Below are 16,659 nucleotides of genomic sequence, written 5' to 3'. Positions count from 1 at the left end.
CATCTGTTATGAGACCCGATTCCCTCTTCTAGTGTCTGAAGACAGCTACAGTGTACTTACGTATGATAAATTAAATAAATAAATAAAAAAATCTTAAAAAAAAAAATCTGGCCTAAAATAACCCTCTACTGTATTCTAGAAATAATTAGAGCACTAAACATTCCCTTGTCAGTAACCTAAAGGAAATTATTAACCAGTGAATCTATGTACACTCAATAGTCACAACTAGTCTGGGTTTTACAATAAAACTATCTCAAAATACACACCAACAAGAGGTTTTCACTTTTAACTTTCTAATTAGAAATTACTAAGAGGTACAAATGCAGCAGAGAAGTTAACATGCTCACAAAGCAAACCCACTGTGACTGCCAAGGCAGCACTGACCTCGTCGAGCTTGGCGCGTGTCTCGTTGAGCTCCTGGTTGTAGATGGTGTACTCCAGGGCGCGCCTCATCTTATCCCACTTCTGATACTGGGCCAGCTCCTCCTTCTCCTCCTCTAGAGTGTGCAGGCGCTCCTCAATGTACTTTAACAACTCATTGATCTTTTCCCGTTTGCCCTCTTCAAAACAAAAATAAACCAATGGAAAGAAGATGGTGCTGAATAAACTTGTAAAATATAAATTAAAATTACCCTCTAGAATATAGCATTCTTTCTTTGATATCATGTGGTAATGAAATCTAAGATGTAAAAACAGCAATCAAGATTTTTTAATGAGGGCTGGTGAGATGGCTCAGTGGGTAAAGCACCCGACTGCTCTTCCGAAGGTCCAGAGTTCAAATCCCAGCAACCACATGGTGGCTCACAACCATCCGTAACGAGATCTGGCGCCCTCTTCTGGAGTGTCTGAAGACAGCTACAGTGTACTTACATATAATAAATAAATAAATCTTTAAAAAAAAAAAAATTTTTTAATAAAAACAATGAACAAATTCACCCTCTAACAATCTCTCTTCCATGTGGCAGACGCAGCTCAGCTCAGGTCTGCCTTCCCGTCAGTGTACTTACTATTCCGCAACATTTGAGAAAAGGACCATCACTAGCATTACTAAGTCTCAGTTTTTATCACTAAGGGCACTGCATGCCATTACCATACAATGAGTCCTTAACTATAATCTAGGCATGACATTATCTCCACTGCTATCATCTACAAAACAAGCTTCCAGACAAAAGTCTTGGGACCAATTTACTATAACTTTAAGCCCACAACCGTCTGTTTCTAGGCAAAGTAGGGTTCTTGTAGTAAATACACTAGTAAGGACTCCAAGTTCTATTCTACATCTACCTGTTTCTGAACCATTTAGCACTTGTAACGACTGATACGCCAGTATCTGGAGAGGAGGGAGAAGCAACCAATTACTGACTCTCTGCTAACACTCCTGAGGAAGCCCAGACAAAACCTGCTTCACTTAAAGGCCCTATTATCTAACAACAGTCTGTCTGTCGTTTTCTTTTCTTTTTTTTTTCCCCTTCTTTTTTTGGTTTTGAGACAGAGTTTCTCTGTGTAGCCCTGGCTGTCCTGGAACTCACTCTGTAGACCAGGATAGCCTCGAACTCAGAAATCCACCTGCCTCTGCCTTCCAAATGCTGGGATCAAAGGCGTGCACCACCACTGCCCAGCAACAGTCTTTCTTTACTCAAAGATAAACTACTAGATACCCCAAACCTTAAACTACTTCAACCCTCATTTTGCTTTATTCAGTATGCAGGACAATTACTATAGGATGTATTTCTGAGGTCAGACAATGCCATTTAACTATTATTAACACAAGAACAATAACTCACAAGAGAAATTATACAGCACACGTTTATTTTACCTGTCTCTTTCATCAGGGAGATGCTTTCTTCTTTCCGCTCATCATACACTCTAGTACCAGCTACTTCTCTCAACAGCTTTAATCTCTGAGAATCTGGTGCTGTTGCCATTTGGTTGATCTATAATTTTGGAAAAAAAATTAACTATTGACTACACCCACTCCTTAAGAATAAACTTTTTAAATGTTAAAATTTTTAGGCTTTATTGTTCTGATTCTTTTTGAGACAGGTTTTATCTCTGTAGCCCTGGCTGTCCTGAAACTTTAATAAATATACCAGCCTAGCCTCAAACTTAGAGACCCACATGCCTCTAGCTGGGTCCTCTACAAGAACAGATAGTGCTCTTAACCACTGAGCCATCTCTCCAGCCCTTCTTCAGACTCTTCTTTTAACAGGCTATATTAAAATCCTAACAAGACTGTATGAAGATGGTTCAGTGGATATACAAATGTCTGTGCTAAAGACCTGACCTCCAAAACCCACTTAAGGGTGGAAAACAAGAGGTGACTACAAGGTTGTTCTCTGACTTCCACACACAAGCTGTAGCACAAACCCACATACCATGCACACACATCAATAATTTTTACAAAAAAATAACAAGAACTGTATGCTCTAATAAACAAAGATACTGGTACAACCTAAGTGGCATGTGACTTAGACACCAAAATACTACCACTGCATTGAAGAGATTGTGTTATTCTTAACACTTTTACATTAAAAAAGAAATGGTTCTGAGCTAAGACACTATGGTTTATCAAAGTACACACATCAAGCAATACTCTAGGAAAAAGATTCCCAAACAAAAACATCTACTGATGAGTAAGTTCTGAGATGGAAATTATGGAGGAGCAGCAGACTAAGCAGCCAGAGTCTGTAGTCCAGCTGAGAGAAGATCCCAGGGGATAACACGCAGCACCGTGCTGTGCTTCTGCCAATGTAAGCGTTGTGATAGTAACTTAGCTGTTAACCCTGTGATACCATAAAAACGGAACATTACTTTTAGAAGGCTTCCTTCCTTCCTTCCTTCCTTCCTTCTTTGGTTTTCTGAAACAGGGTTTTCCCTCTATAACCCTGACTGTCCTGGAACTTGTGCTGTAGACCAGGCTGGCCTCAAACTCAGAGATCTGCCTGCCTCTGCCTCCCAAGTGCTGGGATCAAAGGCGTGCATTACCACTGTCCGGCTTAGGAAGTAATTTTTTTCAAAACTAATCTTTATAGAACTTATGCAATAGTCTTAGATATGATCACCGTAACTTCTAAAAGCCAAAGTCTTCCAATATACACTACCTCAGAGGTCACTAATAAACAAGACCCACTTAATCTACTGATGGACTTCTTCCAATATAAAGCTACTGTAGGTGCCTAGTGGTGGCATGTCCTTTAACTCCAGCACGAGGTCCACACAGGCAGTCAGAGCTCTGTGAGTTTGAGGTCAGAGGCCAGTCTACATGTATTTGGTACTTCATAGCCATGAAAAACCATTAACATCAATAAAAAAAAGTCAATGAATACAAAAGACAGTAATGCCTAGTTTTTTTGGTCCAACTTAACAATTAGAACCAATAAATCAAAATCATTCAGGGGAAGACCATATCAAGAAAAATAATTTCTACCCAAAAAAAAAAAAAAAAAAAAAAAGAATCCAATTCTTTTACCTTTCCTTGTTTAACAATGTAATAAGGATTACTTCTGGAAAACCCAGCACTTTCAAGGAGATTCATCACATCATTTTTCCTGTTAATATACAAGAGAAATTTCAAGATAAATAATTTTAAAACATCCAACAATAAACAAGCAAATTAACTTGGAAGTTAAGTAGTGTTAGAAACTATAGACTAGACACTGAATCTCTCAGAGGAACCTGGGACTGCATGTTCACACCAAATGCTCTGGTAAGAACCCACTTGTGTTTTTATGAACATTTGTAACAAACTGTAAACAAAAACAAATCCTTACGTGACCATCTTCTTATCTAGGAAATACTGATCCTTTTTGGCACCAATAACTCTTCGAAGTGAAACTTCCTCTTTATCAATCTAAGAAGGAAAAAAAAAAAGGAAAAAGCCCAGATAGGCAAGTAGGCAACTTTACCTAAGTTCATTTTAAAGTCCTTGATCATAACTATTTCAGATTTCCAATGATTTCACTTAAGATGATACTATAATATTTAGAAAACATTTTCTTACAATTGCTTTACATAATCCTGTTCACTAGAGTGCTCATTAAAATTCAAACACAAAATCCATTGACAAACTAGTTATTTACTTTAGCATGAACTAAATTATAAATCTTTAATGCTTATAATTTTAGGTTATTGCATAAAATTCTCAACATTACTGAAAAGAAATTGACTGTCACTTACTGGTAACCGGTTGTCCGAATTGTCAAAAATGATTTCCACAAAAGCAGAAATAACACGAGGACCTGTACCCTCCTGGAATGTTGGGGGGGAAAAAAGGAATAAGGTATTTGTAACTTAAGTGGTATTTTCATATTCTTTAAATCCATTTTAAAGTCTAGGACAAAGAGACATGGAAGAGTACACCTGTAATCTCAGCACCTGGGAGACTAAGGCAGGAGGATTATCATTTAGTTCAATGTCAGCCTGGGCTACACAGTAAGACCCGTCTGTGCCCTCCACCTAGCCCCCAACACACGTATATAAAGCTGAGTACATAGCACAGGGCTCCATCCTTGGAGGTTGCACTCTGGCCTGTCTTTGTTTTATTTTTGAGACAGAGTTAGTTACAGTATGTAGCCATAGTGGCCTCAAACTCAGAGGCCATGCTGTCTCTGCCTCCCACGTGCTGGAATTAAAGGGCTGCACCATGGTGGTTAGTTGCTTCTTGTCCACCATGAGATGAGGAGCATCTGCCATGCGTTCTCAACCCATGACGGTCTTCTTACTCTGGAGCCAGAGCAACAGAAGCAAGGACGAGGGACTGAATCATAGGAATTGAACCAACAGAAATGTCTGCCCTGAAGCTGTTTGTGCCAGGCATTTTATTACAGCAACAAAACACCACTGAACTCAGGTTTAAATCTGAAACTACTTTATTGGGGCACGATAGCATGTAGTCACCTAATTCTACCGAATTGCTAATAATCAATATACTCTGAGGCTTCTTTCTTGTAGTCCCATCTTCAGGGAACTCTAAGAAACCATGTGATTACTAGACATCTGTTTTTAAAACATTTGAGGCATAGTATGTGATGTTAAATCTGTTAACATAAATGCACACACTCAGAGCAATCTATGAGACATCTGCGTACTAAATCCAGATGGTTCACCATCTCTTCTACCCAGCTCGGGTATCATTCACTGTATCAAGTCACTGCATGTGTTCTGGCAATGGTAAAGTACCCGCAGAGCTGGCACGAGGGCCTGAGTCTGGAGCCACAGCATCACGGAGAAGCTGAGTACCCTCGTATTTGGGGAAAGGAGACAGTCAGGAAAGGCACCTAGGCGCTCACTGGCCAGCAGCCTAGTCGAATGGGATTTTTAAGATCAAGCTCAGTGAGGTCCCAGACAGCAACAGAGGAAAACACCTGTCCAACCCCTCCCCATACACACCCTCCAAAGGTTATTGCTTTCAATGCCGATCTGAGAAGCCTAGTGAACATCTTATACTATATCAGTTTTGATCACTCAGCTACAAACTCAAAACAAAGAAGAAAAAAGTCAATGTTTAAAAGGGACTTCCTATATGTAAAAAACACCATTTAGATATACTGTACAATTTTATCTCATCTTAAAGTTATATACAATATTTAAATTTTTTAAAGCTTTTATTTAATTTGTGTTCTCCTTACATGTATATCTGTTTGAGACTGTGAGATCCCCTAGAACTGGAATTACAGACAGTTGTGAACTGCAATGTGGATGCTGGGATTTGAACCTGGGTCCATTGAAAGAGCAGCCAGGGCTCTTGACTAAGTCATCTCTCCAGCCTCCTATATACAATATTTAAATCAGCTAAATTGTGGTGTCTCATCACAGCCATTTGTAACTTCTTAACTCTAATGAAATTTATAACAACTTTGCTTACAGGTTTTGTTTTGCAGTGTTGGGGGTCAAACCTGTTGGTCTCAAGCAAGCCAGGCAGGCATTCTGCCACTGAACTACATCACCAGCCCTCAGCATACTACTTTCCACACTGAAAACAAGATTACTAAGTACAAACACAGACTTCATTTGGTTTGCAATGGTCGATTCTGTATGCCCGCAACTTCTAGCTGTCATCTTAAAGCTCCCCAATTCTCAAGTCTTTGTCTTCAGCAAACTTGTCTACAGAACCATGGCAGTCTTACATAAATGTAAATGGGGAGATGAGATGGTTCAGTGAGTAAGAACCCCTACTGTTCTTGCAGAGGACCCAGGTTCAGTTCCCAGCACCCACACAGGGTGGCTTACAACCAGTTTCAAAGAATCCAATGCTCTCTAGCTTCTCAAGGACCTGCGTTCATCTGACTCATACACAGAGAAGCAGGGAAGCAAATGCACATACACACACACAAGTAAAATTTAAAAGAAAGAAATGTAAAAAGCCACGAATGGTGGCTCACACCTCTAAATCCAGCACTTGAGACGAGGCAAGAGGATTACAAGCCTGAAGTCAACTGAGCAATGAAGTGAAAACTTGTCTCAAGCTAAACAAGGGCTGGCAAGGTGGGTCACCAAGAAAGAAAGAATGCTTGCCATACAACCTTGCTGCCCTGAGTCCAACCACAGGAACTCAAAGGAGAGAAACCGATTCCCCAAAGTCCTCTGATCTTAATACACACACCTTGGCACATGTACCCACACACACAGAGACACACACAATAACTTCTAAAAAACAAAACCAGAAAAAGTTCATATAGAAAAAGTATATATATCTTTCTTCTATTATAAAATTATCAGGCCTATCTGGCCCTGATGTAGTACACTAAATTTTACAACAAAATAACACACTTAAGGAATTAAGATTATATCGTGTTCACAGAGGATCTTTAACTTGAACTTTTAAAAAAATTTTATTTATTTACTTATTTAATGTAAGTACACTGTAGCTGTCTTCACACACTCCAGGAAAGGGCATCAGATTTCGTTGCAGATGGTTGTAAGCCACGCTGGGATTTGAACTCAGGACCTTTGGAAGAGCAGTCAGTGCTCTTAACCACTGAGCCATCTCACTAGCCCCTTGAACTTTTTTTTAAAAGATGTATTTATTTTTACTTTACATACAGATTTGCCTGCATATGTGTCTATGCACCACATGTATGCCTGGTACCCAGAGACCAGAAGGAAATACAGAAATTTGTGAGCCATCATGTGGATGCTGGAAATACAGCCAATCCCCTGGAAGAGCAGCCAGTGTGCTCTTAACCAATGAGGCATCCTTCCAGTCTGTCTCCCCACCTCCTTTTAAGATAGGAGGAACTAAGAAAGCCCTGGGTGGCCTCAAAAATCAAGGCACTCCTGACTTTCTTCCAAAAGCTGCAATTATAGGAAGGAGTGAGCTGCTAAACCCAGCAATTCTTTTTCTCAAAGTGAAGATTGAATGTATGTTTAAAAATACTTAATAACGAGTCTCACTCACATGCAACAAAGCCAATCGCTGCTCTGGACGAAGATGGCTGAATTCATCACTGAGAACAAACTGGATTGCTAGAAACACAAAAATAAGATTATTAGCATATCCTAAAGGAGAACTTAGGGCTTATTCACAACTCCATAACTTAAGAATGCCACATGCAATGTAACAAACACCTCAGATAAGTTGTTTCACACATAATGACTGTAGACAATGCTCCAGTACATCAGACTAATCGCTGGTAGGGAAATCAAGAAATTGAGCTTCTGCTGACAAGGACATCAAGTATCACAAAAACTAAGAGAGAAGCAGAAGGCAGGCCCTCTCCCTGATAATAGAGAAGCAGAAGGCAGGCCCTCTCCCTGATAATAGAGAAGCAGAAGGCAGGCCCTCTCCCTGATAAAAGCTTACACTGACTACACCTAGGTCACTACTATGCAGTTATGTGCTACTACATAACAACAAACTACATAAGAAGGCCACGTAAGGTCTTAATCGCCTAAAAAATATTTTTGTCTAATAATGTACAACGCACTGCTACGCCTGAACACATACAGGGAACTGTTCTAAATTCCCAGCTCCTGCCGCACTGCTTATGCCACAGTTCTATGAGAACTAGTCCTCATTACACACAAAATACCTAGTTAGTGGGCCACTGTCAAGATACAGAACGCTTTAATTCAGTTATTCTGGTCCAGGTCCTGGGATCGCTAAACTACAAGTCAGCCTGAGAACACAGGGAGGCAACACTCACAGTGGACAGTGCTACGCGCTCTGACAGACTGGTCTCCTCCTCCTCCTCGTGGGATGGGGAGATTGAAACTGCCCTCCTTTCTCTGGGATTCTGAGCTGTACGCTTTCCTTCTATCTGCTCTCTGACCAGCACCAAGTCACAGCCATTACAGGAGTTTGTTTCTGCATCCTTCAGACACATGTGTAAAGACACAGACCCTTTCCTCCTACTAAGCGCTGTTTTCCATGAGCACCACCCACTAAGCTAACATTTTTAACCCCTCCTTAGACTACAGCCCAACTTGCCTCATTTTTTTTCTCCACAAAGAATTGCTAACAAAGGCATCTTATATTTCCATCCTTAAAGAATTTTCAAATCTCTATCATCTTCAAACAGGTATCAATATTTTTTGCTACACTACTTTATCATTTCTTGGACTCCATCTAAGATAGACACTGCCATTATTACAGCATAAATAATTTCAACAAGTGTCTCTGCTGTCTCAAAGACAGACTGAACACACACAATTTAGATCTAACCTGCTACACTAAACAACCACCATGTATGACTTCTTAGGTTTCATACAAACATCATTTCAGAAATCAATTATTTAATAAACCATCTTAAAAACACTTGAGTTCATATAGTTAAAAAATCCAAAAATCTATACTTACCATAAAAGAAGTTGCTTTTTCCAGAGCCATTTCTGCCCACTATAAAATTTAAAAACTACAGATTAGTTCATATAAAAACCAGACAATTTAAATGTATTAAACTGACTTTAAAATTTTAAATGCAACCTTCTAACATACTACCTTAATATTTAAATAAAAAGTAGTGAGCAGAAGAAACCAACAGAGCTGTAATCACCTACTGAGTTTAATCTTTATATAGACTTTATATAAGAGTCTTTCTTTGTTCTACTTTGAAACCAAATCTTTGTACATACCCTGGTAGGTCTCATATTATGCAGTCCAGGCTAGCTGCTAACTTATAATCCTGCTGCCTCAGCTACCCAAGCTCTTGCCTTCAGTTTTTCTTTTCTTTCATTGTCTGTGTCTGTTGTGTTTGCGTACACCTATGCATGCCTGTGGAGGGCAAAAGTCAACATGGGTGTCTTCCTCTCTTGCTCACCTTAGTTTTGAAGACAGCCTCTCACTGAACCTGCAGTTCACTGTTTTAGCTACACTGACTGGCCAGCAACCTGGTACAATCTATTCCAGGCTCAGTGCTAAGGCTACAGACATGCCCCACTTCGACAAGGATGCTGATCAAGCCCCACGCCTGCAGAGCAAGCACTGTACCCACTGAGCCACCCCATTCCCTTGATTCTCTTGCTCTTTCCTATATTTTAAGTAGAAGTAACTATGCTACCTGACATTGGTAACTCATTAAAATGCATGAAAAATTACACCTAAATTATACATGCTACTTTAGCAATTAGATTCACATACTGTTACCTTTCTAAAATGCTTAACCATTTAAGCTCCCATGCATTCTCATGCTAAATTACTTGTGATCAGCCTTATACACTGATGCAGCCTAGTGGAACTACAAAAGTAGAGATAATTATAAAGCACTTCTTTGATTTTGTGTGGTTTTTGGAGACAGGGTCTCATACTATGTAACCTGGAACTAGCTATATAGACTAGGCTGGCTTCAAACTAACAAGAGATCTTCCTACCTCTGTACCCTAGTTCTGGGAATAAAGGTGTACACCACCATCCCTAGCTACGAGGCATGTTTTAAAGACATTTAGCTTTATTTTTAAGGTGTTTGGTGGTTTGGTTCGGTTTTGGAGACAGGATTTCTCCATTTTATAGCCCTGGCTGGCCTGGGCCCTTGCTCTATAGACCAGACAGACCATGAGCTCACAGAGATCAACCTGCCTCTGCTTCCTAAGTGCTGGGAGTGTGCCTTGTAGAGATTTTAGAGAGAGTGTGTGTGTGTGTGTGTGTGCGCGTGCGCGCGCATTCACACAGAAGTTTTGAGTGAAGGGTGCTAGGAACTGAACCCTGACCCTAAGCTAAAGCACTACATGCTCATAACTCCAGTCATCTCTCCAGTTCGGAAAGGCACTTGAATTTGAATATTAACAAATCTACATATTTGGATTTCACCAGCCAAATCCTGGGTAATATGAGAACCAAAATTGCTACCCTGATTAGAAGAAACAATTCATTAGTTTTACAACAATAGTAAGATAAATAAACACGGAGAGCTCTTGTTTAAAAGGGGATACCCATTGTCAAGTGATAAAAAGCAAAGAATGGTACAAATAGAAAAATCATTATTTTGGAACTATCAAACTAAAGGCAAAACTCATCAATAATTGTTAAGTATAAAGGCAATTTAAAAAATATACAGTTGCATGGGGCTAGAGAGATGGCTCAGTGTTAAAAGCACTGGCTCCTCTTTCAGAGGTCCTGAATTCAGTTCTCAGTTTGCAACTCCAGTTCCAGGAAATCTAATGTCCTCTTCTGTTCCAGTCACTAGTTATGCACATGGTACAGCCATAAATACAGGCAAAACACCCAAATGCAGAGAGTAGAATAACAGGGAATAGAATAGTTGCATGGTCCAAAAGTATTTCCCTGTATTCATTATTTACAAGGGGAAAAAACAGTACATATAACACTAGCCATGCCCCCGACCAGTTAAGTAATTAACAGCACCAATAAGGTGAATGGACCTGTCTCCAAAACTGCTGTGAAAACACAGGACACTGTAGCACTTCTCAAAAATACCAATGCAATAAAAGATAAAAATTTACCAAGCAGAGTGGTACAGACCTGTAATCTAAACACTCTAAAGGCTAAAGGCTGGGGACTTCTAATTAACAGCCCGTGACAGACACAGCAAGGCCTATTGCAAAACTAAATAAATATTAAGTAAATAAGCTAAATAAAAACACTGTCCATGGAAGGATAAACCTCCTAGTAGTCGAATGCTATAAAATAAACCCTAGCACCACACACAAGCTGTTGACCAGGGAGTCTCCAAGCACCCACAAACATTATAGATTATTGCCAATGTACTCGGCTGACTACTAGAACTATATTGAGAGATCCTATTGCTGAAGGCACCACAGACTTTGGTTGCAAGACACGGAGAGATCAAGTTCTATCTGAGCTGCAAGTTTCCTGCCAGTTTTCATAGGGCTGGAAAGTATTACAGCAGCTGCTGGGGGAGAAAAGTTATCAATAGTCCCAACCCAGCTGTGGACCCCATAAACTGCAATAATGACCTGCCTGGTAAGATCTGCCTAGTGGTGTAACTGTGGCCTGACTATTGTGGGGGTAACCTAGGCTTTCTGGTTGGATGTGAGGCTCCCTCCACAGGTGGATGCTATAAGCCTACACAAATCTCAGGGTTAGCAACATCAGAGCCCCAGGGAAGAACTTTCTACAGTTTTGTTAAATGGACATGACAGTTTTTTAGTTTTTGAGACATGGTTTCTCTGCATAGCCCTGGCTGTCCTGGAACTCACTTTGTAGACCAGGCTGGCCTCGAACTCAGAAATCCACCTGCCTCTGCCTCCCGAGTGCTGGGATTAAAGGCGTGAGCCACCACGCCTGGCCAACAGTTTTTATTTTTAAGATTTTGTTTTTATGTGTATAGGTGTTTTGATTACAAGTATATCTGGTCACCACATGCATGCCTGGTGTCTACAAGGTCCAGAAAAGGGCATCAAATCCCCTAGAACTGGAGTTCAGACAATGGTTTAACTGCCACGTGGGTATTAGGAATCCAACAGTCATCTGAAAGAGTACCCAGATGCTCTTAATTCCTGAGCCATTTCTGTAGACCCTACGTGGACGTGGTATAAGGCTGCTTCTAAACATGTTTATGCCCTTTGATGAGTGAGCCAGGGCAGTGCTAGAGAGCTTGCCCCAGGTATGAGTACAGGAGAGTTAGCCGGCTCAAATAACTCTCAGGCCCAGATCCATGGCTGAGTTGGTCCACCCCAGTATCTACCCTCATCAATGACTTGTGGAGCTATTGAATTGAAGAAGTCAGTCCTACAGATCCCAAACATCAGGATCTCCATGACTTAGGTCAACAACAGGATATCAGAGGAGTCCCAGTGAGATTCCAGTATTGATTGACGGTGTGTAGCACAAGCCCAAGGCCTCAAACCAGACCAATGGCTCATTGCAATAAACATGCAAGCAAAGAAGTGTGGACAAAGAACATACTGTGGGACATACTATATCTCTCCCAATGAGGGTTTTTTGGGGGCCAGGGAGTGCTGCAAGGGTAGATAGCGGGTACAAGGGGACAGGGAGAGATGATTGAGATTAGGATGCACAATGTGAAATTCACAAAAAACCAATACAAGGTATTTTAGAAAATTGTAAACAGGGGGCTGGAAAGATGGCTCAGAGGTTAAAAGCACTCACTGGCTGCTCTTCCAGAGGACCTGAGTTCAATTCCCAGCAACCACATGGTGGCTCATAATCATCTATAATGAGATCTGGTGCCCTCTTCCAGCCTGAAGGTATAGATGCAGGTAAAACACTATATACATATTTTTTTTAAAAAAAGAAGATTGTAAATATACATATGGCTGGTTAAATTTCAATTTCAGACAGTGAATAATATTTTAGTGTGTGTACATCTTATCCAGTATTTCCTCTGTCTTTCTTGAAATTTCTAGTGATTAAACGATCATCATCAAACAAGGGGAAATGCTAAACCTACTGTTGTGTAGAAATGTGCACAAATTCCAGATAGCTACAGGAGTCGCATGCACTCTCCTTTCTAGTGCTCAGTAGTTTAATTAAAGATGCTTGTGAAATTTAAATTAAAAAGTTATTTGTATCCATAGATTAGTGCTGCTCTCAGACTTCATCAGAGCAGCATCTCTTTTACAGATTTGCAGTGGTTAATGCAATGACTTAGAACTGCCAAACTGCAGAGACTATGAAGTGCTTGTCCCTAAATGAAAGTCATCGTCATCCTTTTTAAAAAAAAAAAAAAAAAAAAAAAAAAGACAGGGTTTCTCTGTGGTTCTGACTGTCCTGGAACTCACTCTAAACTAAGCTGGTCTGGAACTCCAGCTGCCTCTGCCTCCCGAATGCTGGGATTAAAGGCGTGTACCAGCACCACCCACTGAGACTGTCTTGTAGACTCGGATGGCACTACAGCCGTCAACTCACTGCAGCTATGATCACTTGCACAAGACTGGACCCAGCACCATTTCATCACTGAGGGCTGTGAGCTACAAGAGGCCCCACCACTCACTGAAGGTAACTAATGTGTATTGAGGAAAGAGCGTCAGTGTCTGCAACAGTGCAGCACTGACAAGCTGACAGGCTCCAACAGCTAAGCAGCCCCAGACTCACATTCCTGCAAGCAGCCATAATGAAACTCAGTGGAGCAGAAGTTAAGTGGGCGGGGCTTCAGTGTGTGGTGGGAGTGAGAGTGAGGTTAATGGAGTCCTTTTGTGAAGACTCATAAGTATATACATTATCAAATACATTTTTAAAAGGGGGGAAAAAAAGGTTGTTGAATGTTCCAGATTAAGGAAGTTTAAAGAAATATGGCAATTACGTCTAATAGTTAATAATAAACTGGATCTTTTATAGGGGAATTCTGTAAAGAATACATCTGGGCCAATCAAAAATAACTAAAAACTGGAGAGAAGAAATTAATATTAACTTTATTTAAACTAGTAACTATACAACGACTACAAAAATATCCCTGTCATGCAAATGACATATTCCAGTCAGAGGGAAAAGATGCACATATCTTACTGGGTGTCTTAGTCAGGGTCTCTATGCCTGCACAAATATAATGACTACTAAGAAGCAAGTTGGGGAGGAAAGGGTTTATTCAGCTTACACTTCCATGCTGCTGTTCATCACCAAAGGAAGTCAGGACTGGAACTCAAGCAGGCCAGAAAGCAGGAGCTGATGCAGAGGCCATGGAGGGATGCTCCTTACCAGCTTGCTTTCCCTGGCTTGCTCAGCCTGCTCTCTTATAGAACCAAGACTACCAGCCCAGAGATGGTCCCACCCACAAGGGGACCTCTGCCCTTGATCACTAATTGAGAAAATGCCTTACAGTTGGATCTCATGGAGGCATTTCCTCAACTGAAGCTCCTTTCTCTGTGATAACTCCAGCCTGTGTCAAGCTGACACAAAATTAGCCATTACACTTGGGCAAGGTGGGGAGTAAAAAGTATAATAAAAAAATTACGATGACTAAAAATAAGCATTTGCCAGGCAGTGGTGATGCATGCCTTTTATCCTAGCACTTGGGAGGCAGAGGCAAGCGGATTTCTGAGTTCGAGGAACAGCCTGGTCTAGAGTTCTAGGACAGCCAGGGCTATACAGAGAAACCCTGCCTCGAAAAAACAAAAAAACAAAAAAATAAAAGCATTTGTTCTCATTGGGAAAAATTCCCATAAAGTCAAAATTAATTCTAAATAAAAGCTGAAAAGATAATGTGAGTTTATGTACTTTAAATGACAACTGGAGCTAGAGAGATGGTCATGGTTAAGAGCATAGCCCTCTTTAGGACCCAGGCTTGGTTCCTAGCACCCACCTGTGCTCACAACCACCTCTAACTCCAGCTCCAAAGAAATCCAATGGCTCTGCCTCCACTGGTACCTGTGCTTACACATCTTAAACATAAGTCACAATCCAGTAATAACTTAAAAACTAAGCATCTCTATAAAAACTACTCCTATCCATAGAGTAAAAACACTAAAAACCTAAAAGGATGGTAGATATTTAATAAAAGTAGACATTCAAGACCTATTTTGAGCTGGGCATAGTGGCACATGCCCGTAACTCAGAAGGCAGAGAAAGGACTCCAGCAAGCTTCAGATCAGCCAAGTCTCTAGCTCTGAGGTAGCAATCTTGAGTTTGATGCCAGACTGGGCTACCCAAGACTATATGGAAACTAAAATTATTCTAGCCTCAATGTAACAAAAACAAGCATTTATTCTAGAGGTAAAAAATGGATTTTCTAACATTTAAGGTGAAGCCATTTTTATTTAATAAAGCTTAAATAAGTCTCAACTCTTAATGGAATCCTGAGGTAGTGAAGACTTCTACAGGACAGGATCTTTGGTTGTCTCAGCCTAGTCTGAGATACATGCAAGAGAGGCCTGTGAATATCTAAGGGAAACTGTAACACCACAAGTCCTTCAGAGTTCGTATCCAGAGCAAAACATTCCAAAAGCACCAGGGAATAATTATGTCTTATGCAGTAAACTACGACCAACTAGATGGCAGGCACCAGTGGACAAATCGTTCTCCAGACTTCTCTCATTTGACCTTTCAAGTCATGGTAGATCCAGAAGCTGTTTGGAAGTTATCAAACATGACAAGGCAAATGTGTCTTCTTTAAAAATCTGAGATGGGGGCTGGAGAGATCACTGGGTGGTTAAGAGCATGTGTTACTGCAGAGGATCTGGGTTCCCTTCTTAGCAGTCACATGGTTCACAACCATGACTTAACTCCAGTTCCAGAGCATTTATGATTTTTGTAGGCATAAAGCATGAACATAATAGACTCACACACATGCAAACAAAACAACCATACACAATGTAGTGGCTTGAACAATAGTCTCCAGTTAGTGAAACTGTTTGGCAAGGACTGGGAGGTATGGCCTTGTTGGAAGGTGTGTCATTGGGAGTGACTTTGAGGTTTCAAAAGTCCATGCCATTCCCAGTTAGCTCTGCCTCATGCTTGTGGATAAAGGTGAGTACTTAACTACTACTGCACCACGCCTGCAGCCATGTTTCTCACCATGACGTCATGTACTCAAACCCTCTGAAATTGTACATCCCAAATAAACTCTTCCTGCTATGAGCAGCCTTGGTCATAGCGTTATTACAGCAACGGAAAAGTAACTAAAACATAAACAAGGAAAGGTTCGTCTCAGTTTCCCCCCTCACTCTTACCCTTAAGACTAACTTTCATTTAATCTTTTAGCAGCTATGCCTGCTTACTGTCTTCCAGAAAACCAGGATTAACACAGCTATCTTTTTAAAAAACATTTGTGTGTGTCTGTGTACAAGGAAGCCAAGAGTACACTGGATCCCCTGAAGCTGGATCGTAAGTGGCTGTTAGCCTCCTGATGTGTGTGCAGTAGAAACCCAGTTCAGCAAATGCTCTTTATTACTGAGCTACCACTCAGCCCGGGGTTTCCTTATTAATGATTTTGAGCTGAACATGGTATATTCCTGTAATCCTAGCAAACAGGAGGCTGAGGCAGGAGGATCAAGAATTTTAAGTCCCAGCTTGCACTATATAGTGAAACTTTGCCTCAAAATGAATGAATGAATGAAATTTTAAGAGAGACAGTGGAAGAACAATCATTTCTAGATGGAATTACAATTTTTTTAAAGATTTATTTATTTATTATATGTAAGTACACTGTAGCTGTCTTCAGACACTCCAGAAGAGGGCGCCAGATCTCATTATAGATGGTTGTGAGCCACCATGTGGTTGCTGGGATTTGAACTCTGGACCTTTGGAAGAGCAGTCGGGTGCTCTTACCCACTGAGCCATCTCACCAG

At 40.7% G+C, this 16,659-nt stretch overlaps 1 protein-coding gene across 1 annotated transcript in view; it reads right to left on the bottom strand.

The window, feature by feature from the left end:
- Positions 1 to 16,659, bottom strand: part of Smc3 (structural maintenance of chromosomes 3) — a 45,532-nt gene that overhangs the window by 22,646 nt on the left and 6,227 nt on the right. The window contains exons 3-9 of the mRNA XM_021152028.2: positions 8,798 to 8,836; positions 7,397 to 7,464; positions 4,177 to 4,248; positions 3,771 to 3,850; positions 3,470 to 3,548; positions 1,817 to 1,934; positions 385 to 560 (exon numbers count right to left, since the gene is read on the bottom strand). Of these exons, the coding sequence (XP_021007687.1) occupies positions 385 to 560; positions 1,817 to 1,934; positions 3,470 to 3,548; positions 3,771 to 3,850; positions 4,177 to 4,248; positions 7,397 to 7,464; positions 8,798 to 8,836 (632 nt within the window). The remainder of the gene's footprint in view (positions 1 to 384; positions 561 to 1,816; positions 1,935 to 3,469; positions 3,549 to 3,770; positions 3,851 to 4,176; positions 4,249 to 7,396; positions 7,465 to 8,797; positions 8,837 to 16,659) is intronic.

This window comes from Mus caroli, chromosome 19 (assembly GCF_900094665.2).
Source record: "Mus caroli chromosome 19, CAROLI_EIJ_v1.1, whole genome shotgun sequence".
Taxonomy (NCBI): domain Eukaryota; kingdom Metazoa; phylum Chordata; class Mammalia; order Rodentia; family Muridae; genus Mus; species Mus caroli.
This window is presented reverse-complemented; position numbering and strand designations above follow the sequence as displayed.